The sequence below is a fragment of the Nicotiana tomentosiformis genome, chromosome 7 (genome assembly GCF_000390325.3).
Source record: "Nicotiana tomentosiformis chromosome 7, ASM39032v3, whole genome shotgun sequence".
Lineage (NCBI taxonomy): Eukaryota > Viridiplantae > Streptophyta > Magnoliopsida > Solanales > Solanaceae > Nicotiana > Nicotiana tomentosiformis.
This window is the reverse complement of record NC_090818.1, coordinates 61,363,784-61,391,210: the sequence shown is the minus strand read 5'-3', so window position 1 is coordinate 61,391,210 and position 27,427 is coordinate 61,363,784. Positions and strand designations below refer to the sequence as shown.

At 37.8% G+C, this 27,427-nt stretch overlaps 3 protein-coding genes across 10 annotated transcripts; 2 read left to right on the top strand and 1 right to left on the bottom strand.

Moving 5' to 3' along the window:
- Nucleotides 1-894: 894 nt before the first annotated feature.
- Nucleotides 895-1,422, bottom strand: LOC138895662 (uncharacterized). Its single transcript, XM_070180376.1, has one exon. It carries the CDS (start codon nucleotides 1,420-1,422, stop codon nucleotides 895-897), a length of 528 nt encoding a protein of 175 aa, XP_070036477.1.
- A 3,721-nt stretch (nucleotides 1,423-5,143) lies between these two features.
- LOC104102360 (uncharacterized) lies at nucleotides 5,144-26,856 on the top strand. Of its 8 annotated transcripts, none has more exons than XR_687677.4 (4): nucleotides 5,144-5,255; nucleotides 7,072-9,065; nucleotides 16,730-16,841; nucleotides 25,891-26,856. XR_687677.4 is itself a non-coding variant. In XM_009610060.4 (2 exons), the coding sequence occupies exon 2, from the start codon at nucleotides 7,072-7,074 to the stop codon at nucleotides 8,980-8,982; it is 1,911 nt and encodes a 636-aa protein (XP_009608355.1). In that variant the 5' UTR covers nucleotides 5,144-5,255; the 3' UTR covers nucleotides 8,983-9,383. The 8 variants fall into 8 exon arrangements, 1 of the variants encoding a protein (XP_009608355.1); XR_004508623.2 differs by having other exon boundaries at nucleotides 17,975-26,576; XR_687676.4 differs by having other exon boundaries at nucleotides 17,860-26,576.
- LOC138895661 (uncharacterized) lies at nucleotides 22,165-26,650 on the top strand. The gene is made up of 10 exons (XM_070180375.1): nucleotides 22,165-22,309; nucleotides 22,394-22,696; nucleotides 22,779-23,184; nucleotides 23,335-23,512; nucleotides 23,624-23,868; nucleotides 23,989-24,232; nucleotides 24,284-25,214; nucleotides 25,365-25,662; nucleotides 25,891-26,068; nucleotides 26,117-26,650. Exons 1-10 carry the CDS (start codon nucleotides 22,165-22,167, stop codon nucleotides 26,648-26,650), a joined length of 3,462 nt encoding a protein of 1,153 aa, XP_070036476.1.
- Nucleotides 26,857-27,427: the final 571 nt, after the last annotated feature.

Sequence of the window (27,427 nt, the reverse complement as noted above, 5' to 3'; positions counted from 1 at the left end):
TAAAGGAAAATAAAGCGAACTACCAAAACTCCTCCCAGACGGGGAAATGAGTAACTTCTCAAATGCTAAGCTTCATATTCGGCCCAACGGGCTGCACATCTGTGTTGCTAGAACCTTCCCTAATTTCAACCATATCAACCTCAACAAATAGACTTTGGGAGCTCTTGATCAGCTCGTCACCACCTTCAATCACTATTTATGGACTGATGATATTGAAAGTTTTGCAACCCCCGACTTGACAGAAGACTTAAAGACGTGCCAGATATGCTTGATAGAATTCCTAGACTCCCCATCCTTACTAACTATTCAATCATGTGGGTCTCTGCATGGGTTGGAAAAGGATTTTGGTTGATGTTTGGCGCATCTGGCTCTGTACTACAATTTGATTTGTATCAATAAGCTCTTGGATTGCTCTTTTCAAATGCCAACACTTCTCTATGTTGTGCCCCGGGGCATCAGAACAATATGTGCACCTTAGAGAATAATCAAGGTTCTTTGGGGGTGAATGTGGTATCTTTGCCTCAATCGGCCTCAACACGTCTAATTGCCTCAACCTTTGATACAAACTGGAATAGGACTCTCCCAAAGGGGTGAAGGTCTCTTTCCGTTGCTGCCTTTCTCTTTTATACTCAGGCCCAGGTCGAAAGTTCGGACCAGTAGGGTTTCAGTAGGGTTGTGGGTGTGGATAAGAGTTTTGTGGGGCTGTTGCACACCATTGCAGGTAAAGAGGGGTTGAGCATAGGGTTGTGCGTGGTGAACATGGTATTGGGGTGGTCTAACTGAGTATTGGGGGTCTTGTGGTGGGAAATAATGTTGAGATGGATTATATGGAGCTTGGGTGTAGGCTCGAGGTTGGGGCCGAGGCTGAGTGTACTGTTGAGGTAGACCCCCACGCTATGGTCCAGAGACAACCATAGCAACATCATCCGTCTTCTTCTTGCCTAACAAACTTCCTATGTCGTTTTGGATTGCGTGCGGGGTTGCTTTTATAGCGGAGTAGCTCATGATCTTGCTTGACTTGAGTCCCTCTTCCACTATTTCTCCCATTTTTACCACATCGTTAAAAGACTTACCCATGGTTGAGATCAAATGGCCAAAGTAAGTAGGCTCTAGGGCTTGAAAAAAGTTCTCGACCATCTCGTCTTCTTCCATCGAAGGATTGACCCGGGCAGCTTGTTCTCTCCATCTGAACCTATATTCTTTAAAGTTTTCATTAGGCTTCTTTTTTATCTTGGTCAGGGATAGATGATCCGGGACAATGTCTATATTATACTGAAAGTGCTGGAAAAATACCTGAGCCATATCGTCCCATGTATACCACCTGCTAGCATCTTGGCGGGTGTACCATTCCAGGGCTGCTCCACTCAAACTCTGACTGAAATAGGCCATCAACAGCTTGTCCTTCCCACCAGTGCCTCTCATCTTACTGCAATAACCTCTCAAATGGGCCACAAGGTCTCCATGTCCGTCATACAGATCAAACTTTGGTATCTTGAACCCGGCGGGCAGTTGGACATCAGGGAACAAGCACAAGTCATTGTAAGACACACTTACTTGGCTTCATATCCCTTGCATGTTCCTTAAAGATTGCTATAAACTCTTCATCTTCTTGAATATCTCATCTTGCTCCACATTCTTAGCGGGCTTTTCGATTTCAGCGGGAGGCTCAAAGTGAGGGGTATAACAATAGGGATCCGGGACCTTGAAAGTTAGTTCTAGAGCATAGTATTAGGCATCAGGAACTTTGAACGCGAGTTCACTAGATGATCGATGGATGGTAGCTTATGGAGGGGATACAAAAATAGGAGTAGATGTTGGGGTATGATATGGGTTTGTTTTGGCCGGTGGAGCATGAAAAGGTTAGGAAAAGGTGCGATGGTAGTTGTGGTAAGGGGTAAATCCTGGTGCATGTTGAGGGAAATGATCAACGGTAGTGGGAATCTAGGATTGTGATAGTGATGGGACAGTGGCATGGTTTTCTGTGTAGTTAGTGGGGAATGAGGGTGGAGGATGCCCCATGATCCAAGCCTGATACATCTTTGTCATCTACTGTTTCAACCTTTGGACCTCCTCTTTCAACTCAGGCTTCGATTCTACAATCTCGCTTGATGGGTCAACAACACATGTGTTCAATTCTTTGTTAGCCATGACTGCCTTGCGCTTTGACCTAGTGTTGTATGGATGACTTGCCAGAGTGCCACAAACTAACCACCTTCCTGTTTTATAATAATAAAGATAACGGAAAGGAGCAAACCAAAACCAACATGTTAGCGTTAGGGCATTTATCAGATAATAATATCACATTACGTGCAATGCACCTAGTAAAAATTAACAGTTCTAGAATGACTTTGAGGGTCGCAAAGCCATATGTCATCATCCCGACCTCTTTTTTCTTTCTTTTCTAGCACTTCTTGGCTTACATCATTTTCTTTCCTCTCTTTTTCTTTTTACTTACCATTCTTTTCTTTCCTCTCATTTCTCACATCCCACAACTTCATCCCTTTTTCTTTTTCTTTTAGTTTTAAAAATGATTCGATTGAACCCGATGTAAGTTGCCTACATATCATGTTCCACATGAATCAGACCAAGCGTAGTTCTGGAAAAGTGATGGACAAAATAAACTAAAAAGCAAAAATCTTTTTGGATTTTTTATTTATAACTTTTTTTTTGGTTTTCAAATACAAATGGGAAGTACGATGACAAAAGACTCGACAGACTCAGCTAGACTATGACAGACTCTGACACCACTTAAAAGACTCAATACTACTGGACAAGGCAAGAAAGTAAAATAAAACATGAAAACAGACTCAAAAATATAAAGAGCCTCCTCAAACAACTCCTGAAGGCAACAGTCCTAGCTGGGATGGCCCTAGGACGTCTGTCATGCTCAAGCTCTGGTGAGTGGATCCAAACCTGAATGAGAAGGATAAGAACAAACAGAGTTAGTGACTCAAGATACTACGTGAGCCATAACACCTCATATTGGACACATGCAAGACACGATTGAGGCTATTTTTTGCAAACTGGCCTATATAGCCAAAAGGTGGCTAGAAGTACAAACTCAATAAAGGTTACCTCTAAGACATGGAACACCTCACGAAGGCCTATATGGCCTTGAACTTCAAGGAATCATAATCCCCATAATTACTTTGCAAAAATGATCCTTTTGCAGAAACGACCTATGTGGCCAGAAATGGCTGAGCATGCAAATTTAACAAGAATGGACCTTAACCTAAGAGGACACCTTGTTGTGGACTTTGGACTCTAAGACATGAGTTAACAAGCCATTTTTGCAAAAATATCCCTATTTTGCAAAGACGGACGATGTGGCCAAATGTGGCTAAACACGTAAGATTTGGCTACGACCCCTGAAGCCAAGAACTTGAGACTCACTAGGAAGACCGGACTCTATGTGGGTTGCCTATGTATTTCGCCCCGAAAGACGAGAATCAGGTATGCGTAGTTTGAGAGGATTGGATATGGGAGAAAGCTTTGAAAAAAAAAAAACTAAATTGGAAAAACTATTTTTGCCTTTTTTGAAAATGATAAGAAAGTGTAATTTTTTTTTTTTTTGTTGTTGTTGTTTTTCCTTTTTAGAAAACGGAGCAAGAAAACTAAAAGTGATAAAACCCTCAATATTCTCTCTTACTTCATTTTTCAACCTTCTTTCCCAAACATCAGTCCGCCAAATGACTTTTCTACCCTCAAAGATGCAACATTTAGCATATAGGATGACTCACGATTATGCAAATGATGATAGTTATAAAGCAATAACACATAAAGAAAAAACTGTACACATAAACAACTAGCAAATAATAACAAAATATAAAAACATAATAATAATAAAAACAAAACACAGAGAAATGCCTCAATTGAGTATCCTAAAAAGCCAACAAGATCATAGTATTAGCTTGAACCTGCAACTTCCCAACAGAGTCGCCAAAGCTGTCACACCCCTTTTTACCCTTAACCCTATTTAAATAAAAAAATAGTAGTTTTTGAAGCTCAAAAGGGTTTTCAAATTGAAAGTGACAAAAGATTGTGTTTCAAAGGATTTTCAGAGTCGCCTTTGTATATTTTGTATTTTCGGATTTGAAGTAAGAGCTGAAAGAACTAATTAATTTTTGAAAGAACTAGCACGAAAAATCGTACGAGGGAAGATCCAAACCCCAAAACAAGAACCCTAGTTCTTTTCCCTAATTTCTTCTCCGAAAATTCTGTCAAAAAATCCCTATGTAAAACTGAGATTCACCCCTTAAATACTTGAGCCTAGAACCTTCTATTCTTCTTCCCCAATAAATTCGAAAATCCCCCCAAAAGGAGAAAAATCTCTCTGAAATCAACTAACTTAGGACAAATGGATGAAGAGGATTAAATGCTTATTAATCCCTTAGCTCCCATCCATCCTTCATTTGTTATAGAGAGATATATCACGTGAGATCGAGTGAGAAGAAAGAATGGGGAATATTCGGGTTTGTTATATGTCACACGACGTGGAGGGAAGAGAGAGGAGTGATGGGGGACCAAAACACGTGGTGATTTTCCGGCGAATAGCGCGGCGGGCAGAGGTGTTAGGGTGGGTTGCAGCTCTTAGGGGTCTCTTTAGGGTTTTGAGAATGAAAAAAATGATGTTTTATGTGAGGTAAAGGGAAAGTTTGGGATGTTGGATTAAATCAAATCAATGGGTAAGATTAGAACAAAAGTGGGATGGGTCAATTGCGTTAAAAACGGGTTTGGGCTAAGAGAGAATGGGAAGAATAAGCCTTTGTCTTGCTGGGCTACTAATAATCCAAAAATGAGCTCCGAATTGGCCCAATTTCGGATTATTCAACTCTTAGAAAACTGAAAATTCATTAACTAAAAATCCAAACCTTCTCCTAAAAATAATTTAAAGTACTTACAAAAATATAAGATCACTCTTACTTAATTAGAAAAGATTACTAAAATAAAACTAAATATTAAAAGTGAAACTATTTTTGTGTTTTCAATTTTATGTTTAAAAATTAAAATAAAAGACTAAAATTGTATAATAACTCAAGTAAATATTTTAAAAATATTAAAATACTAAAACTAACTTTAAAAATTGTGTCTTTTAATAATAATATATAGATATAGATTAGTGTGGATAAGTTAAAGTCATTCAGGTAATTACAAATGAGCTCTAATATCTCACCCCTTGTTCTTTCTTCCCAAATCAAAAGATCCAAAACCAAACAGAGGCAAAAGAGCCCAATCGCAGAGGAGGCCATTTCAAGGTAGTCCCATATATAGAAACCCATTTTCTTTGCTTGCCTATTAGTGTATGTATGCTCTCTTTGATAATACGTTTCTTGAATTTGCTAGAGCTTTCCATTGCCCTTCTCTTCTCTCTTTTGCACCCATAATAGTTTCTTTTAGCGTGTTATTGACATTTCATGGAAAAGAAAGATACCCATTTGGGCAGTATTCATGATTAATATTCTTAGAATTTACGAAGAAAATGATTTTATAGCATGAACATTGTGTTTTTAATAGGAGAAAGTTAGGCCTATTATGAATCTTAATGATACTGTTTACACCAACTCTACTATTTTATACATGTGCATGTGTTTGAATATATCAGTCGAAAAAGAAAAGGTAGAAAACACCCGTGCCAGATAAACCCTAATTTGTTTTCAGAGACAAATTGTTGAGTAGAACAAAACAAATTGGGATTGAGGTGTAGTAGTAGTAGTTGTAGTAGTAGTTGTATAAAGTGTATATAAAATAGTTTCTCTTAAAAGACAAATCGTTTTGTACTCAGAATGACACGGGTCCAAGTGGAGTGGTATTTAGGATTCATATAGCCAACTCCAACTGGTAAAGTTTGAAGGAGAGCCTTAACGTAACTGGTAAAGTTGCTGTCATGTGACCAGGAAGTCACAGGTTCAAGCCGTGGAAACAACTTATTGCAGAAATGCTGGGTAAGGCTGCGTACAATAGACCCTTGTGGTCCGGCCCTTCCCCGGACCCCGCGCATAAGCTTAGTGCACCGGGCCGCCCTTTATAGCCAAGTCCAACTAGCTTGGGATTGATGTATAACATATTTGTGTATATGTCTTCGTTGTTTTGAGAGAGAAATGATGGCTCAATCAGCATATATGTACATGTACACATGTTCTTTGTTTTGTGAGAGAAATGAATGCTTAATTGTCATTGTGATTGTCCTTGTGGTTCATCTGTGCTTGTTGTAAGTCAGTAAATGCTTCGCTTTTGTAACTTGGTTACTTTGAGATTGAAAACATTGTTGTGCTTTTTCCAATTTTGTTTATTTTATCTTTTGTTTTGTATTATTCTTTTTTTCAATTGTTGGTGGTAATCCATAAAATTTTGTCTTAAAACACTATTCCAAGTTAATACTATAGTGAAAATAGTGGATAGCCGTTTTTTGCTAGTTGGGTACAGGGAAAAGAGTTTACGGAAAGAAATGGAAATATTCGAAGTATTTACTTGATTTGATATGGTCTTTGGCTATCTGGTGTCAAGGAAGAAATAGGATTTCATTAGTAGCTCAATGATAGCTCAATGTGTGCATTACAATCGATGTGGTGTTCAATTAGCTCATCAAGTATATATACACGTACATACATATATATATATATATACATACATATATATATATATATATATATATATATATATATATATATATATATGTGTGTGTGTGTGTGTATTTATTGGCTGTGCCATTTAATTTCTGTTAGGAAGAAGAAATGAGACAAAACAAAGATGTATTTGCAGTTATTTATTTGTTTATTTAAATTTTATGCTTTATTAAGATATAGTCTGCTTCTTGAGTGCTGTGAGCTGGATGTAAGTTGTCGAGGATCTAGAATACAAACTCCAATATGTTTGGGAAAATTTGCATATTCTTCAATTTACTTTTTGGTATGTAGTTCACATGGCAGTTCATGAGTCAATATTTTGACAGACAATGTTTTTTGGCTGCTTACTATCCAAGAGAAAAAGTTATGAATCACATGTGCAATATCTATCTGTATGAACAGATGAGCTCTGGTTAAATGTTTAGTAACATTATGTCTTATGCTACAGATGTCTCTGCACCTTGGTAACCTATCATCTCGCATTCGTAGAGATGAACTTGAGCGTGCTTTCCGGAGATTCGGACGGTGTAATGTTCGCGTGAAAGACAAATTTGGATTTGTAGTTTATGACTATCCTAGAAATGCTGAGAAAGCTCTAAAAACACTTCGAGGGAAGTTTATATGTGGAGAGCCAATAAGTCTTTCATGGTCTAATAAGCAGCCTCGGTTCTTGCAGAAATATACACGAGATGTTAAATCTTTTGAAGCAGTAGGAAGGACGCACTCTGCTAGGGAAGATTATGTTGACCATGTTAATCGTGGGGTTGGTTCAAATGGGGAACAAGGTTATAAAGAAAGTTTTAGGCAAGGGAATGGTGGCGAAAGGCTTCCTGCTGAAATTACGGATGAGGCATGCCATGAGAATAAAAAAGATTACAAGGAACATCATCCCTTCGTGGATGATTTTCCGGATCAAGGTGGAGGTGTTGAGGGAAACCTCTCAAAAAATGATAACCAAATGAATGAAAATGTCCTTGAGGATGGATTGGAGTTTGATAGATATGAACCTAATGAGGCTGATGAGCGGAAGGAGCAAAATGTTTTGACACATGGGGATGGTTCACTCTCTTTGAGGAAGCCTGAAGAGAAAGCAGGAGTAGAGCAAATTGATCCTAAGACTCAAAATGCTTGCTACAACTGTGGTGAAGCAGGTCACAAAATGCAGAAGTGTCCCCAGGGGATCAAGAGGCTTGAATCCAGGACTTCAAGAAGACTTCGAGCTGGTCGTGACTCAATATCATTGAGGATGACCAAAGGTACCAGGGAGGCTATTGAATCCAGAAATGGCCATAGATTGAGGAGTGAACCTTCTCCTTCAGCAAGGACGACTCACAGAGGTGGAAGAAACAACCACAGAGAAAACAAGCGATGTTGGAAGGAACAGGGGAGTATTGAGAAGTTTCTTCCAAAAAAAGCCAGGGTGTCAATATCACCTTCAAATCATTCGAATCATACTTCATCTCAGTCACGGTCCTCTTCTAGGTCAATGAGGTCTTTGTCTCAGTCTCCCTCACCATCTAGGTCAAAATTAGTATCCTCCATTAAAGATTCTCCATTTTCCAGTTCACATTCTGGTTCATCAACCCTTCGTACCAGAGGTAAAAGTTACAAGTCTAATATGAAGTCGAGGTCAAGCTCTCCTACATCATCTCTGTCTCCGGAAAAGGTGCAGAAATATCAGAAGGCCACTTTCGTGGATGCTGGTGACTCTCAGTCTAATGGAGTTTTATTTGAAGGGGAACCACTGGAAAATAGTGCTGCTAGAATGGATGATTCTAAGCTTGAAACCATCATTGTTCAAGTGGAAAATCAAGGTGACGCTGCAGTTACTGAACTGGAAGAGGATGTTGAGCATGATTGTTGTCAGAGGAGGGATGCAATAGATATAGGCAAAGATTCTTGTCAATGGAAAAATTCAAATACCACAGGATCTGACACGTGTGATCTTACAACATGGAGTGCATCTCCAAAGAGTTTGGCAGAGACAAGGGAGCTTCAAAATAATGATGTGGTGGAAGAGCAGACATGGGCACAAAATCCAAATTCTGGTTCACCAGTTGCTGAGAGGCTTCATGCCGCTACTTTGACAAGTCTATCCTCGGAGGAAGTATACCGGGTTCTCAAACACTATGCGCTAGAGAACCAAGAGAAGAGAGAAAATGAGTTACCTGTGGAAACTTATTTTGGTTGTTCTCGCTTGTGGCCTTGGGAAATCATTTACTATAGGAGACTTAAGAAGGGCCTCATTTCAACTGAGAACTATTCTAGGAGGTTGGCGCAGAATAAAGAGTTTGGTATAGTGGACAAATTTGTAAGAAGCAGTAGTGGTTGGGCAGAATTGAAAAAAGAAATCCTTTGACCGATCGATGGATCATAGTTCATGCTTTTCCTTGTGATGCTATGCAGAAATTGGTTAGAAGGCTTTTACTGACCCTTCAGCAGGTACCTTTTATTACTGTTATAATTGTTTTAACCTAATATAATATAGTAGAAATTTGGTCTGTTTTTGTCCCTCCTTCACTGCATCTAACTCTGATAGAGAAGGCATGAGAACTGGTGTTTATTTTTTCTGATAAGCCTGAGGACAATTGTTAGTTTCTGAAGTAATAGTGTGTTGTTCCAAAAAGTGACAAAGTTAGCTCTGACACCCTTTCTTTCGTGGCTTTTGAAAGCAAAACTTAGAGCTGGAACTATTAGGGATTGTTGTTTTCTTTTTCCCGGGAAACTTACTGTACCACATTCCGATTCTTTTTTCAAGCAGACCTGTCGCACCCAATTTCATAACTTATGATAATGCTTCTTTTGTATTAATGGTAACTTTTAGACAATAGTGGGTTGCTCTAGTGGTAAGCACCCTCCACTTCCAACCAAGAGGTTGTGAGTTCGAGTCACCCCAAGAGCAAGGTGGGGAGTTCTCTTGGAGGGAGGGAGCTGAGAATCTATCGGAAACAGCCTCTCTACCCCAGTGTAGGGGTAAGGTATGCGTACACACTACCCTCCCCAGACCCCACTAGTGAGATTATACTGGGGTGTTATTGTTGTTGTATTAATGGTAACTTTTGTTATGGATTTTTTGTTTCCAATGGAGTAATAGATTGTTATTGATTACTGTATAACTCAAATTTCCTGCATTTGAATCAAGAAAATAGGTTCTGTAAAGAACACAATCACAAGCAAGTAATTCCCCTATTTGAAATGCAAAACACGCACTGGCTTTTAGGACAATAGTAGAGCACTTATATTAGATCTGAGTTGCAAGGACCAAAGATGAGGGTGAGGAAAAAGGACAAATGAGAAAGAGAGAGCTTTGGCATCAGACAAATGCTGTCCTTTCAACATGAGTCCAAATAAAGTGAGATTAGTATTTCCAGGCACTAGACTTTGTTTTTTTCTTTGAATGAAGATGTTGTTCAGGCTTGCTTGCACGCACCTCCACTATTCTATCGGATACGTACTACCTTCCAACAACACAAGTATCAGGTAACTCTGCCCACCAAGGCTTAGGCAGATGGGAAGAAATCACTTAGTATGCTTTTGCCTCCGCTGAGATTTGAACCTAAGAGCTCATAGTTCTTATCCACTTCATTGACCACTAGACCACACCCTTCGGCTAATAATCTCTCAAGAATATGTAGCCATGAACAGTGTTGTCAAAGGCTCATTTAAGACGCGCTTAAGCCCTGAAGCCTAAAAAAGCTCAGGGAGTGCGCTTTGCCTCACTTAAGCTACTTAGTGTAGGCAAGGAACTAAAGCATGCGCTTTATTTCCCATGCATGCTATCTTGAGACGAACGGTACTAAATAATAAATATAATCAACAATGAGATATTTTAATTGTTAAATAAAAACATTATCAATGAATTTGTTACTTTTATCTTGCATTATAGATATATTTTTATTTTGTTTCTTCATTATGTCTTTTTTAATTAAAGCCCATACTTTAACTACCCTTTTAAAGCCCCAATAGACTTGGAGCGCTTCTTAAAGCTTTTTGGCTTGAACAATGCTGGCCATGAGTTATCTGGAATAGAGACAAATAAGTTGACAACAACTTCAATGTTTTCTCTTTCCTCCATATTCAATTACCTGCTTTATTTGTCTCAATCCTAGAACTCTTTCCTTGATTTTATATTTCTCAGAGAAATCTCAGAACTAACATTTATATGTTTAAGGAATTACATAAAAGTTTATGGCCTCTGCGTAATGGTGACACACCAATTGAGAAATGTTCAAGGAATTAGAATTTGTGAGTCCTTGAAGTGCTTCAATGATAAGTTCTCTTAAGCTCGAAATTAGGTAGTCAATAGTGCTCTTTTGACCTAAGTGGATGAAATTAGATAGGAAATAACTCCTCAAAACTCCAGTTTTGATGAGATGTCCTTTAGCTTCTTGTGCCTGGTGAGCGGTTCTAGGTTTAAGCTTCGTGGTACAAACTTTGATTCTCTTCTATGACCTTTTATTAGATAAATAAATTTCTCAAATTATTATATTCATTTAATCCCTTAGGGCTTACTTCAAGTGGCAAAAGTTGAGGGACTCGTGACTTGTCACAGGTTCGAGCCCTGGGTCGTGCAAACTAAGCTTTGTATTTAAGTGGAGAAGGACTGAGAGATGAGCCCATTATTCCCGAGTTTCGGAGGCTATGTAAGTTGGGAACTTTATGTAAACTGGACCTTGAGAAAACTTATGATTATGTGAATTGCGATTTTATGGATTTCATTATGTTGAAAATGGGCTTTGGGGATAAATGGAGGAGATGGATCAAGTTTTGTGTTTCTACTGCCAGATTCTGTATTTTGGTGAATGGGAGTCCATGTGGTTTTCCGGGAGTTCGAGGGGTTTGAAATAGTGAATTCACTATCCCATGTGTTGTTCATTTTGGTGATGGAAACATCGAGCAAAATGATGGATAGGTCGGTCATTGAAGGACTATTGAACGATTTGATGCTTCGTTTAGAAGGCATAGTAATGTGATAATTACATATCTCTTATTTGCCGATGCCATTTTTTTTGTGATGCAGAGGTGTCCTAACTAGTTCACTTGAGACAAATGCTTATATGGTTCCAGGTTATGTTAGGGCTAATCAATCTCAGAAAATGTGAGATCACATCGGTTGGAGAAGTGGAGAATATTGAAGAGATTGCACAAATGTTGAATTGTAAGGTGGGTACTTTACCTACTACCTACCTGGGGCTATCGTTGGGTGCTTTGAGCAAAGATCTTGTAGTGTGAAATCCGGTGATAGAGAGTAAGAAGCGGCTTATTGGATCGGAAAGAGGTATTTGTCGAAAGGAGGGATGGAAGTATGGATAAAAAAACACTCTTTCTAGCATACCTACATATTTTATGTCACTATTGCAGGCTCCTGGTAAATTAAATAAAAGGTTGGAAAGACTTCAGCTAAACTTTTTATGGAACACAACGGGAGGAACAAGAAAGTATCATTTAGTAAATTGGAGAGTTTTGACTTCTCCAAAGGAATGGGGAGGACTTCGAGTAAAAGATCTCAAGGTCTTCAACAAAACTTTGCTAGGGAAATGGATATAGAATTTGGGGTGGAGGAGAATGCATCTGGAGGGGGGTGGTAACGAAAAAATATGATATCACGGAAGGAGGATGGAGGACTAGAAACATCAGTACCGTATGGATGTGGTTTATGGAGGAGTATCATGAAAGAGTGAGAAGACTTTAGTGGACATGTTTTTCCATGTTGGGGATGGAAGCAAGATTAGTTTTTGGGCGCATAAATGGTGCGGGGAGAACGAGTTGAGGGAAGCCTTCCCCAACATATACAGAGTATTATGCCAAAGAGAGATGACAATCCATCAAATTTGAAGATATCACGGGGGGGTTGTTTTTTAATATTTGAGCTTCATGAGGAACCTACATGATTGGGAGTAGGAATTTCACAACTATGTTGAGGTATTGTACGGGTTGATACACTGAACATTATATTGATGTATGAAAATGGCGAGAAAATAGAGATGGATTATTCACTCTTAAATCTTATTATAAGAGGTTATTAGGGTGAGAGGAACATATTTTCCCTGATGCTCTATTTGGATTTCTAGAGCGCCGAGAAAGGCATGTTTCTTTGCATTGTTGGTAGCAAAGGGAGTGATTTTGACAGCGAAAAATCTGAGAAAGGAGGATCACCTACGTCAGTTTGTGTTTCATGTGCAAAAGCTCGGGCGAAGATGTAAATTATCTCTTATTGCGTTGTAAAATGGCTAATCATTTGTGAAAGGTGGTCGTTAGTTTGTTTAGGGTGCAATGGGTGATGCCGGGCATAGTGAAAAAAGCGTTACATAGTTGGGCTCATAGCAGGGGGAAGAGAAGTCCAAGAGCTTGGTGTGTTACCCCCTTAGCACTCATGTGAGTTATTTGGAAAGAAAGAAATAGGAGGGCATTTTTATATATATTTTTCCATCTCAATTTTTTTTCCCTCTCAGAAATAGGAGGGCATTTGAAGGGTGGAACAAGATTTTGTAAAATTGCAAAGTCGTTTGTTTCTAGTTTCTTTTTGGTGTACTCATAAGACCCCTATATGTGTAGAGGATAGGATTGTGCCTCTTTTGTGGAGAATCATATTTTGGTGTACGCTCTTTTTTTTTGGGATGTATGACTTGTATATGGAATTTTCCCTAATCCTTAATAAAATTAGTTATCTTATCAAAACAATGACAAACAAGATACCACTTTCTCGAAGTTTAGATAAAACGGGATGTAATCAAATGAGTTGGTCAAATGACAAGCTATGGGTGGTCTCGAAAAGTTAATATAGTAAAATTCATGTAACTCATGTTCAATATGAATTCTCCTTCTCATATTGTGGTCCTTCATGAAAGTACAAGTATTAATAAGGGTAGTCCTTCATGCAAGCACATGTATTGAAAAAGGTTATTAAGCAATTAAGTCATTAAGAAACTAATGAATACGAAATTAAAAGTACAGCCAAGAATATAATTCAAAGAGGGTGTATAGGTAACTCGACATATTTCAGTAGGCGTTTGGGATCTATATTACCTATTTGGCGGTAGGAAGGGTTTGAGAAACATTTTAATGGAGAAGAGAAACATATTATTAAAATATGATCTAAAGCTCATTTATCAATGATACGAGGTCTAAAATAAAGTATCTAGATTCATAGGTGTTGAGTTGTCCCACATTGGTGGGATTTGAGGTCCATGATCTCCTTATATGGTCTTGGGCAATCCTTACCTCATAAGCTAGCTTTTGGGGTTGAGTTAGGCCCAAAGTCCATTTATCATGGTATCAGAGCCAGGCCCATCCCGTTTATTGTTACCGATGTTGGGCTCCATTTTATGTTGTCCACTCTCCAGTTTGCAGGCCTGGTCTGGGGGGGGGGAGGGGTGTTGAGTTGTCCCACATCGGTGGGATTTGAGGTCCATGGTCTTCTTATATGGTCTTGGGCAATCCTCACCTCATAAGCTAACTTTTGGGGTTGAGTTAGGTCCAAGGTCCATTTATCAATGGGTAATAAAATTATTTGCTTGAACTGCGGAAACTAATTATGAGGTTGATTTCTCAAGTACCTTATTTTAGGAACTCAAGATAATGAAATAAAAGAACATGCAATCCCTCAATCTCTAAGTCCCGTTTTTTCTGTGACCAAAATTTTGAGATATATTTGGCACAATTGAAATGGCCACAAAATATGAGATAGTTACCTAAGGTGAAATTGAGCACGCTGAGAAGATCAAACTATTTTTGTTTGTGGGAAGAAATTCTTCAAAAAAATTTGTTTGCTGGAAAAAGAAGGTTCCCAAATTTTTTTTTCTTTTAAAAAGCACAATCACCGGAGATGGTTATAAGATAAAATATCTTTAGTATGCTGGAATACCAATGTAGTGTGGGTGGAATTGTGGAAAAGTCAAGATAATTGACCAAAGGTATTGAGTTGCCGAAAAACCAGTGGAATTTTGCTGGGTAAATCAAAGAACACCTTGGTTGGAGTCTCTGGCCTCCGTCGATTTCAAACTATAAGGCTTGAAAATTTAACTTGAAATGTTAAACTCCTCGCTTACAAATCTAGAACGCCAAAATTTACAATTTTAGCTGTCAGAATAGGTTATGGGAATCAGGATATGTGGTTGCTTTCAGTATTGTTGGACTGTGGTCTCAAGGTGGCTATTGTCGTTCTCACGATTGTGGGTCCTGATACAACGTGGCACCAGAAAGCACGTCTGGTTGTGTGGCTGGTGGTACGTGGTGGCACATGGGGACACCTATGTTGGCGGGGCTTCTTGGGTTAGGTTTGCACAAGGATTGCGAGTCAATATGCAGTGTTATTTAATGCAATTGACGAAAAGAGACAAAGCCACAAATAGACAATAGTTGTTGGAAAATGCACGATGATATTTTGTTCACTTGAACATATTGGTAAATACACAACTAGTAATTTCTCACAAATATGCCGGTATCATTTGAGGGATATGATAAAAAAGGAGAAGAAATTGAGATAATGCATGGTGACGATTGTCTTAAGCTTGGATCTTTTTGTACTTGCACTTATCAATGTATACAAGTTATTCTTACCAATGAGATATACATACAATACTTCTTCCGTATTTACATGGCCTACTTAACACTTTTCCTATAGGCTAGTTTTCTCCTCAAGTTCTATAACTCTATAGTGTATTCCATATATTGGCGGATTTATGTCTTATTTATAGAGGGAAGCCAATAATGCGTATTGTGGAGAATTCCCTTATTTTCTCCTAAGAATTTTGCCGGGAACGAGTGTTTTGCACATTGTTTACCAATTATAGGAAGCCTTTAAACATATTGATGTAAAGTCGCTTAAATACTAATAGTGTGTTCAAGTTTGGAAGCCATCCTTCGTCAAAAAATATTTTTCCGTGTTTGGCCAATGAAAAAGATTTAAATCTATACTTGCGGGGAAATATATGAAACATAATTAAGTAAATAAAAGTGTCTTTTTTAAAGTTTTAGCTTTTAGATTTGATAGTCACATAATTGAACATGATATCAGAGCAAATAGAAGTCCGCGGTTTAAGTCTCACTATGGCATCGCCATCCATTATCAAGTTAATTTTTTACATGCTTGACCTATAATTAGACTTGGGTGGGGGTGGGGGTGGGGGTGGGTGGGTGTTAAAGACATAATTAATTAAATAAAATTATTCTAGTTTATGTAGAAGCCTGCTTGCCTTGTTTCATCATTGTCTCTGGGGGTGTTCGTGGTTCGGTTGACTCGGTTTTTGCTTAAAAGGAATCTAAACCAGCTAAGTCGGTTTTATAATATTAATCTTTCAGCAATGCTTTCGGTTTTGGTTCGGTTTTTGCGGTTTTGTTGGTTTGGTTCGGTTTTTTCTCTTAGTCATTGCAAAAATTTGTTTGACATGTTATTTACTTCGTATATATTCCTCCGTTCCAGTTTATGTGACCGAGATTGAATTGACACGAATTTTAAGAAATAAAGGAAGACTTTTGAAACTGGTGGTCTAAAATATGTCATAACATTTCTATGGTTATAGAACTTTTTAAACTTGTGGCCTTAAACATACCGTAACATTTGTGTGGTTATAAAAGCTTCTCATTATAGGTAAAATGGGAAGTGTAAAGTTAATTGCTTCCAAATTTGCAAGTGTCATTCTTTTGGAACGGACTAAAAAGGAAAATGTGTCGCATTAACTGAAACAACGGTCATTTGCCCTTCTTCATTACACTTTAATGAAAGTCATTTGCCCTTCTTGATTTTAGTACAAGAAAGTCATTTGCCCTTCTTCATTACACTTTAATTACGCTTTAATTATGCTTTGAGCTTAAAGCTTCAACATAGTTTGTGGTGTTTCTACCCTTCTTGCCTTTAACAACCTTCATCTAACTCATGTAATCACTACCTATCCCAAACTGCTACAGACTGCTAGAACAGTGTTCAAGACATTTTTGTTGTTGTCTTGTGAAATCTTTTGAAATCATGTTTTGGAGAAGTTCTCACTTCTCAGTGACTTCAGACTTAAATTTGTTTGGTTGCAATCTACTGGTTTGTATGTGAGTATCTCAGATTCACAATGAGATAATGAGAGGTATGAAGTCATGCATTTGCCATAATTTTGCAGATAAACAAATCACTGGTGATTGGAAGTATTATGTTCAAATGAGAATGGTATTTTCTTGCAACCAAAGTTACCAACCGCTTTGAATTGGAAGAATAAAACTTGAGACTCGCCTGTAAGCTTTTTCTAGTTACTTAGTTGGCTCTGCGTGCTCTACTTCCTATACCATAGTCAGCTAAAATGTCCTCCAAGAAAAGAAAAATCATTGTTTATTGGTTTATGTTGGCTAAGTGTGGCAAAATGCTAAATGACCATAATCTGGAATTAAACTTGTTATTAACATCTTAGGGACTACTGAAGTTCTTTAGTCGTGGCTGGGATAATTAAGAATTAGGAGTAGCAAGAATTTGGAAGTATAAGACCGTTGGAGGTGGTATAAATGCTAGTTGCTTTGTTATGTAGTACATGTAGCTGTGTTGGTAGGAGGCAATAGGTACTTGGTGAATTGGTCGATGTGTGGCAACTTATAAAAGAAATATACTAGTTGATCACTTGCTTTGCGATAGCTATATGTCAATCTTGTTGAAATCATATTTATGAATAAAAGAAAAGCACAAAGAATTTTAGCTTGATATAATGTTGGATCCGTTGGTAGAATTGACATAGTATCCATTGAAAAGTATTCCTTCTCAAAAAAGAATTGACATAGTATCTATTGAAAAGTATAGTATGCTAAGGTGGAATGTCTGAGGCTGTTTTTTTGACTCAAAATAGGTTAGTGTATTCCTAAGCTGCAAGCCCTGTTGGCCAGGATACAAGTGTATGGTGTTTTTAACCTAGCTAAGAACAATTACTTTTGAGAGCAAACTCTTTTTTATCAGATACAGCAAGATGTCCTTTTGGGATAAAACAAGGTGGTTAAACTCTATCATAAAAAAACTGGTGGGGAAGTTCGGAATAAGACTATGTTGTGTGCCAACGATGATGAGATCACCTGTTTTTCAATTTATGGGAACCTTGTACCGTACGTCGTTGCATGTTTAGTTTTTCTATTAATTGATATACGTATGCATACAGTTGCTTGTTGTACGTTGTTCACTACTACCAGCTCACGGTCACAAGCTTGCTTGTGCGAACAAGTCAACAACTTGCTGAAATTTGCAATTTCAATTTTCTTTATTTATCTAATGTAGAGGCAGATTGAAGAGTAGATGAACTGATTGCAGAGTGTCATTGCCTGCCATGTTGGTGTTTTCTGTTTTAAGTACTGCATCATTCTAAGTTCATGCTTCTCAATATTCATTTCAGAGATTGTTGACAGTATTAATGCACTTTGTTTGATTCTAAATTGGGGTATGGTATGCCTGCATTCATGATGTCGCTGCAAGTATATGTTCTCAACTCTATCCTTAGTTAGAGGCATGAAATTTGCCTTCTAAAATTATGTCTAGGTTTTGTTTTTTTATTGACTAGCTAAATGCTGTGCGTCATATTATCTGACACCAGCTCTGGCTTTGTTTTTGTTCAATTAAAAGTGATGGTGAGGATGGAGTGGTTGTAGTTTTGGCTATATTTTGAGGTCAAATTAATTCTTTCTACTGTGATTTCGCCTTTGCTCTTTTAATTTGCTGTTTTCTTGGGTTATCTTCTAAACTTGCCAACATCTTTTTAGGAGGTTTGAGTTTGACTAGTTGAAAATGGAAGTACTGATGTAGCCAATTCCGAGTAAATTAAAATAGTTTAAGCACATAGTGCAACACTTTTATCTGGCAAGACAAAAGAGATGTTCTGAAGATGCTCTAGTGCCTCCAGGGGCTTTGGTCTAGTGGTAATAGCACACACGTGGTGTATGCATTAGACTCACGTCACCGTTTCAAACTTTATTGCTGACAAAAACTTGATATTTAAGTGGAGAAGAATAGAAGGGTTAGACTTGAGTCGTGTGCGGCTGGCTCTCAAGACTCGTTTAATAAAAAAATAGATGCACTAATGTACCATATTTTTCTCAATTTTTAATGTCTAAAATTGTACTAAAGTAATAAGAAGCAGATGAAGCATATGCTTTTTACTAGGTTTCCTTCGGATGACTTTGATTCCCTCTTTCTGTCTACACACTTATGCACATATATTACTTTTGCATTCAATAGTCGGGTGTACAAACTGAACCGAAAAACCGTACCAAACTGAAAAGTCAAATCAAACTGATTAAAAAATCCGACTAGGTTTGGTTTGATTTGGTTTGGTATTGAGTAAAAAATCCGAACCAAACTGACATATAAATATATAATTTTTTATATATAGTTTTAAGATTTATATAGAATTTTATTTAAAAATATCTAAAAATATTTGAGATCCTCTCATACATATCAAGTTGCTTAAACTTATTAGGTGCATTTTTTAGGACAGTGATGTTTGAATTGCGCGTACTTTGATTATTCCACTGATTGTCGGGTGATTTGAACCTTAATCTTTCATGGGTTATCCTACGTGATTCACCACTAGACCACACTATTATGTGCGATAATAGGTATTTTTCTCCATGCTCGTAAATTATCTCATTTTATCTCAAATTGAGATGTAAATTATCTTGTTAGTACTTAACTGCTCAAAATTTGTAGCTTTTGGTTTATCAATGGTTACTTTGGTCAATTTTCAGAGTTTGATATTGTCCATGAATTCACTAATAAAATTTAAATATTGAAAAACTAAAAAAGTACAATAATTCCCTCGCAACCAATTTGAGATGTGTATTTTGTAGTGACTTTCAGTCTATTCAATAGAAGAATAAAATCGGTGAGATCCAATAAAGAAGTGACATTCGAGGGACACATGTCCTGTAAAACTAGTGAAATAAAGATTTTATGGAGGTGGGATCAATTGAAATTACGATTTTAAAATTATTTCATTCCGTCGAAAATCAACTTTACGGTATAAACTATATAATATTATTTGATCTTGTAGTTCAAATTATCCCGTACCATGACATATTTGAAATAAGATTAATTATTGCAAGAAGAAAGGACTGAAATCTTAGGGAAGGGAAACGGGGCTTTGCATGTGTATGAGTTAAAGAAGGGGTGGGAAAAAGGCGAAAAGAGTTAAAACAGAATTGAATAAGGGAACATGCAAGGAAGGAGAGATGTCCAAATTGAGAAAGTCAATTAAATAGGTCATTTAGTGAGAAAAAAGTTTAAAAAGAAAAACGAAAAAGCATATATTATTTTTTATAACAATAATTAAAAATAAAAAGAATGTTTAATTGAAGATGGTAGTAGAAGATGAACACAAACATTTAATTTTGTATTTATCATATGACGTAATGGCTATTATTCTCAACCGTCTCAATTACTGTTTGCATTTATTTGATTTTTAATTGTTCTCGCAATCAAAGATGAAATATAGTATCCCCTTCCCTCTTGTTTTCCAATGCTCGAACTACCCAACCTCAATCCATTTCCAATTACCAGAATTACCCTTTTTCTTTGACCTAATTAAAACATTACATGCATGTACATCGTATAGTGTCATCACATTGATTATTTGGATTTATAATAATATTGACGTTGAACTACTTCCAGATTACCATCAACTATTTAATAAAATCCTCTTAGGGATCGATGTATTAGAGAAAATAATATATGTGTTAGCTTTGATATTATTAATCCCTTATTTGATAATATTTTTCAACTTATGTATAACTAATACTTATATTAGTTATGTATGCTATTTAGTATTATTCTTATACATAGCAAACCGTCACATTAGCAATATCATAGTTTTTAATACATGGATAAGCATGTATAAAGATAGAACACAAGGGAAAGAGACCAGTGAAGATCTGAAGTAGTTGTTGTTGCAATTTCATTCACGAACGGCTCTTTCTGTCTCCCCCCTCTCTCGATCAATTTTCCGGCAAGATCCACATGCTCCAATCGGTGGACCTACCGTCCCCCCGACCCTTCATACCCAATCCAAGCAGCTATACCTCAGCCAAATTCCACCAATAATTTCAAAATCCCACAACAAAGGAACTTCCATCCCCTAAATCTAGAAGGGAATATCATTCAAGGTTCCAGAATTACTGCTGCTAGTAATGAAGTTGTCTCTCATATAAGAAATTTTGGTACTGATCCCTCATCCCAAACCTCCTATAAAGGTGTGTTGAGGAATGCAGATAAAAGCAACAGACGAGGCTCTATTACTCTCCCTTACAGACCATTTGGTCTGTTTGAAGGAAAATCAGTGGTTACCTTTACTAAAGAGGAGAATGTTCTTCTTGCTCAGACATGCAAATGGACGATTTTTGGTAAGTTCACTCGTATTAGGCCCTCTATAGAACTCATATGCAGTGAATTTGCTAAAACTATCCCTGGAAAAGGCAATGTCAAGATTGGGGCTTATGATATGCACCACGTCTTTATCGACTTTGATAACAAAGAGGATCACTCCGAGGTTATTTCGAGAAATTACATGTCCTTTGGCAGAGATAACACAATGGTTATACAAAAATGGTCAACTTCATTCAAACCTGATGTCGAGTCGTCATTCACTCATGTCTGGATTACTCTTCCTAGCCTTCCATGGCACTATTATGAATGAGATGCTTTATGCCGCATTCTTGGACCTGTGAAAATTCCACTAATCATGGACAAGGCAACTATGTCCAAAACAAGACCCACCACAACCAAAGTTAGGGTGGAGATTAACTTAGCAAAACCTATTGTCCAAGAGGTGCTCCTGGAAATTATCAACAGCGAAGGCAGTAAAGAATTGTGGTGTAAAAGATTGAATATGAAAGCATACCTGCCTTCTGCACTCATTGCAAAATGAGAGGGCATTCTGATGCTACATGTAGAATTTTGCATCCAGAACTGAAAAAAGAAGTTGGGAGAAAGGAAAACAAACTCGGGAATATTGCTGTCTCCAACACGATCACGCAGGAAATCAACCATCAAGATACCAGCAAAAGAGGTGAAGACAATCAGATGAATAGAGGAAACATTAATATGTCAACCTCCAAAATTGCAAACGCAGTCCCTAACCATCAAATGGTGCCTGAAGATCTCATGAAAGAAGCTGTTGATGAAGAAGGATGGAAAACAGTTGAGAGCAAGAAAGGAAAGGGAAATGCGAATCTAAGAACAAAGGGCACCGAGATTGGCATAGGAGGTAATGACAATACTGCCAAACATTCTAAACAAGGAAGGGTTCAACAAGGTTACAAAGCCAAAGAAAGGCAAAACATTGTGGTGGTAACACACAATACTATGAAAGGAAATGAAGCCATGAATGTCGTAGCTGTTGACAACCCCCGAGTCATTGTTTGAGGTAACTATCATCTCCACACAATTGCCTCAGAAGCTTACCAGACTCGACAAGGAAAGAAACACCAAGATCAAGAAGAAACCCCAAATCCAGAAGGGTAAGGGAGGCCAAAGGAAAATTAAACAAGGGAAAAAACTAGATATCCAGAGGAGAAAGATGATGAATGCCAAGCCATGGATTTCAGCCAAGTTCATGTGACAAAGGAAGAGATGCAAAAATTGAGCAGCAACAGGAAGAGATTCAGTGCTAAAGACTTCATTCCTATTGAAGTTTCTATAATCCCAGAACCTACTGTTTTGGATCAAAATAAGGAGATAGGTGATGGCTTGGGTCAACTAAATACCCCTCTTTATGGATTGGACCCCAATTTGATTGATAGCTATGATGGAATTTTTTAAAAAGAGAGAGTGCATAAGGAAGCAGAAAAGGATAGAACAGAGGCTCATACATATAACGAGCCCATACAGTTATCAAGCTCCACAAGAGATGACACAACCTACAAAGATCAGGAAAATGACACTATCATGGAAGGCTTAACAGAGGAACAACCTAGCTCCAAATCAGATAATGAACTAACTCAAACTGCAAGAAAGAGCTTGTTAATTGAAGGCAGGAAGGATACTACTAATCAGGTTCAACAAAATATCACTTTTTTCAATAATTTGTCTCCAAGAAGGTTGCGAGATTCGAGAAGGAGTGGAACATGTTTCTTCTCTACTATTGGATCATACAACAACCAAGGATATCAAACATACACATAGGCCTTTATCCTTCTTCATGACTGTAGTCTATGCCAAATGTGATAAGCAACTAAGAAACCTCATGTGGGATGATCTTAGAGAAACTGCCGGTACTATCAATGGTCCATGGGGATTTATGGGGGACTTTAATATTATTTCCAATGTTGCAGAGAAACTAGGGGGCAGAGATTTTAGAGTTGAGGAAAGTCTTGACTTCATCTCTTATCTTTCTGATTGTGAGATACATGATGGGGGTTATGTAGGATCTGGTTTCACATGGACTGACAATAGAGACCCCCCAAACACTATATGGAAAAGATTGGACATATTGGTTTACAATGCTGAATGGTTTGATCTATTTGGTGGGACCTCAGTCACGCACATGTCTAGATCCTGTTCTGATCGCTCTCCACTATTGATTGCTTGTGGTTCTATTCCTTCTGAGCATGTTAGGTATTTTAAGTTTCTGAATTTCTAGGTGGATCACGATGAGTACCTCAATGTGATTCAACATGCATGGCTTGGAGAAGACAATGGCAATCCTCTGTACAATTTGCATAAAAAAATCAAGAGAGTATACAATGCATTAAGCTCTTGATCTAGAACTGCATTTGGGGATATTTATGAAGAACCAAAAAAACTTGAAATGGAGATTAGAATACTGGAAGAAGTCTACCTTAATGACAACAACCAAGGCAACATGCTCAAATTATCCAAAGCTAAGGCAGAATTCACCAGATTCCTGAAATTGCAAGATAGTGTGCTTAGACAAAAAGCCAGAGTAAGGTGGTTATCTGAAGGTGATGAAAACACTGCCTTCTTTCATGGTGCCATTTGTGATAGAAAGAAAAAGTTATCCATCATGAAGATCAAAGATTTTAATGGTAATTAGGTGGAGGGTACTACTGAGATAGCTGATGCTGGAGTAAGGTTCTTTCATGATCTTTTTAGCGTTAATAACACCACTGAAGATCTTCAAGCCTTGAATATTATTAAAAAGGTCATCAATGATGATGATAACAACTTCCTGATGTCCACTCCATCTACTCAAGAAGTCAAAGACAATATCTTCTCTATTGATCCTGATAGTGCACCAGGTCCGGATGGCCTTAGTGGAAGATTCTATCAAACTGCTTGGTCTGTGGTTGGTAATGATGTTCATAGAGCAGTAGTGGCTTTTTTCCATGGGCATGTCTTACCTAGGTTTTTCTCTCATACTTGCCTGATGATGCTCCCAAAAGTTGATTCTCCCTAAAGCTTCTCAGATATTAGACCAATTAGCCTATGTAATGTTATCGGAAAAATCACTGCCAAGGTTATCAATGCTAGACTTAGCTCCCTCTTGCCTAAAATCATCTCTACTAACCAAAGTGACTTTGTGAAAGGTAGAGCCATCACAGAAAACATTCTTCTGGCTCAGAAAATTGTTTCTGATATTAGGAAACCTATGAGAGGTGGCAATGTTGTTATTAAACTTGACATGACTAAAGCATATGATAGAGTCTCCTGGCCATATCTATGTTTCATGTTAAGACATCTGGGTTTTGCTTAGGAATGGATTAATCTTATATATAGGTTCATTTTTAATAACTGGTACTCCCTGATAGTCAATGGTAGCAAGCATGGCTTCTTTAAATCCAGCAGAGGTCTTAGACAAGGTGATCCCCTTTCTCCTCCCCTTTTTGTCCTCAGTGTTGAATTGTTGTCTCAGATGCTTAATGCTCTCCAAAACAATAGGAGATTCCATGGTTTCTACATGAAGAGACAAGGCCCTCAAGTCAACCATCTGGCCTTTGCTGATGATACTATCCTCTTCACTAGTGGTGAAAAGCACTCCCTCCAACTTATTCTAAATATCCTGAATACATATGAAACTGTTTCTGACCAATTGATAAACAAGAACAAAAGCTGCTACTCTATGGCTGAGAATACCCCTCAGAGCATTATTAGAAGAGTGGAAATGATTCTTGGTATGAGGTTTGATAAACTCCCCATGAGGTATCTAGGCTGCCCTATCTATTATGGGAGAAAGAAGATCTGTATCTTTGTGGATATGATTACCAAAACCATCAACAGAGTTATAGGTTGGCATCTAAAATTTTTATCTAGTGGGGGCATGGCTGTCCTCATTAGACATGTTCTCCTAGCCATCAATACTCACACGCTGGCAGCTATTCATCCACCTAAAGGGTCACTAGATGTGATTGAGATGTTTATAGCCAGATTTTTCTGGTCTGACCAAGAAGAGGGGGAAAGATACCACTGGGTCTCCTGGTCTAACTTGTGTTTCCCTTATGAAGAGGGGGAAGCTAATTTCAGAAGGCTTGAAGATATTAATCAGGCTTTCACGGCTAAACAATGGTGGAACCTGAGAACCAGTAATTCCCTATGGTCTCAATTCATGAAAGCCAAATACTTTGGCAATGAGCATCCAGTCAACCTTCAGTGGAGGAATGGGCAATCGCATAGTTGGAAGGCCATATGTAAGTTGAAAAGTAAACTGGAGCCCTGCATCCAATGACAATTGAAAAAAGGGAATATCAGTTTTTGGTTTGACAACTGGTCCAAGCTTGGTCCTCTACACAATAGAATGGGAGGAGCTATTGTATAGGATAATATTAAGGTCAATGAAGTTCTAAATGAGGGTCTCTGGGATTGGTCCACTTTAAATATCCAGCCTCCTGATAATATGAAAGACCAGATTTCAGCTCTTCAAATCAATCTTCATCCTGATGAAAATGACACCCCAATCTGGAATGAAATTCAAGATGGAAAGTTCTCCATAGCCTCTGCCTGGAAGACACTAAGACAGAGGAAACATATCTCCCAATTTGATAGCATGATCTGGCACAAAAATGTGCCTTTTAAAATGGCCTGCATTACGTGGAGAACTGTCCATGACATAATTCCCACTGATGATAGAATTAAAAAGTTTGGCACTAATATTATTTCTAAGTGTTGTTGTTGTACAAGTTTAAATATGCAACCTGCAGAAGAGTCTGTTCAACATTTGTTCACCAGTGGGCGATATGCGCAGCTCATATAGGACTACTATGCTGACAAGGTTGGCATTGTATATAGGGGAGTACCACTTAGAAACTTGCTTGTAAATTACTGGAATCATAATACTGCTAACTCTGTGGCTGCCTATATTTGCAGGATACTTCCGCCTATAGTAATATGGGAGTTATGGAGGTCAAGATGCAGTTCTAAATATGAAATGGAGAGGCCAACAGTTGCAGGATCTATCTTACTGATCAACTTCAATATTATACAAATTGTCAAAGCTCAATTCAGGAAATTGGATCTCAACTACACATGGGAGAACCTGCGCAGAGTTTGGGAACTACCTCTAATGGAAACTAATACCTATGTGGTGAAATAGATTAAACCACCTATCTTGTTCGTGAAACTTAACAGTGATGGTTCATGCAGAAATGGTGAATGTGGAGGAGGAGGTTTAGTGAGGGACAGTCTGTGCAAATTTATAATGGCCTACTCCATTTCGCTGGGGCAATGTACAAGCAGTTGGGCTGAGGCATGTGCTTTCTTGTTTGGGATCAAGTGGTGTATAGAAAAAAGGTTCAACTTAATCATTGGTGAAATTAATTCAATGTTACTACAAAATTGCATCTCTGGCAGCTGGACCATTCCGTGGAGAATCAAAGAAGCAGTCCAAGATATTAAGAAACTCATTAATAGACAAGATATCTTCACTAATCATTGTTTTAGAGAGGCCAACCAAGTCGCAGATAGAATGGCCTCTCTCAGCCACAATCAGGAAAACCAGTACATATGTACAAATTTTTGCTCTTTACCTAGTCAGATTAAAGGACTTTTGAACACATATAGATGGCAAATGCTTTCATTTCGAGTCAAGAAGAGGAGACCAAGCATGCTCACGTTCGATCCACCTTGAACTCCCAGCTTATTGCCACTTTATTTTAGGTTCAACGAGTTTGTTCATAGCTAGGGAACTGTTATGTTTACAAATCTTGAGTCATGCTAGTACAAGCTCCAAAATGTATATGAAGGTAAGGCCTAGTCCCCCTTCGACAACTTCTTTTTGCGCACAGTGACAATAAAATCGTGACTCGTGTTTGAAGTAGAAAAAATAAAAATAAAGATAGAACAGTCCTTTCAAAACCTTTAATACACCGAACAAAACAGTCAATAAGAAATAATCCTAATATAACTAATCCCAACATCACTAATTCTAACATTACTAATACACCCTATTCGGTACTATTCTTACGCACCCTACTAAACTACCCCTTAATATATACATCATGTTACTACACCATTGCTAGTGTCACTTCACGTTACTTGAACCTCTGTTCATGGTCAAGATTTGAACTCTCAATTTCATCGTGTACTGTCTTTTCGATAATTGTATACTCCAATAAAATAAGAGGCCATCGTTATTACCTCAAGGGGAATTCCATTAGAGCTATAGTTATTAATTTTTCTTTTAATAGTTGCAAAATTAGTGCCTTCGGACTTTCATCAAAGATTCAATGGTAGTTCAAGATTTTATTTTGGGCAATAGAAGTTGATCAAAAGGGTGGAATCTATTCTGTTTTGCCAAAGAGCAGTAGCAAAACCTCTGTTGAAAAGGAGAAAAAAGTTCTCAAATTGCTGGTTAACTGACCTTTTTTCTTTAAAAGTTTAGTTGACTGACTAAGATTAACTGACA

Excerpts from the sequence above, each read along its gene's own strand:
- LOC138895662 (XM_070180376.1), bottom strand. The coding sequence starts at position 1,422 with ATGAGAGGCACTGGTGGGAAGGACAAGCTGTTGATGGCCTATTTCAGT.
- LOC104102360 (XM_009610060.4), top strand. The coding sequence starts at position 7,072 with ATGTCTCTGCACCTTGGTAACCTATCATCTCGCATTCGTAGAGATGAA.
- LOC138895661 (XM_070180375.1), top strand. The coding sequence starts at position 22,165 with ATGGATTTCAGCCAAGTTCATGTGACAAAGGAAGAGATGCAAAAATTG. Across the intron at positions 22,310-22,393 it reads GGATCAAAATAAGGAGATAG|AGAGAGTGCATAAGGAAGCA; the intron begins GTGATGGCTTGG and ends TTTTTTAAAAAG. Across the intron at positions 22,697-22,778 it reads TTCGAGAAGGAGTGGAACAT|TCTATGCCAAATGTGATAAG; the intron begins GTTTCTTCTCTA and ends TCATGACTGTAG.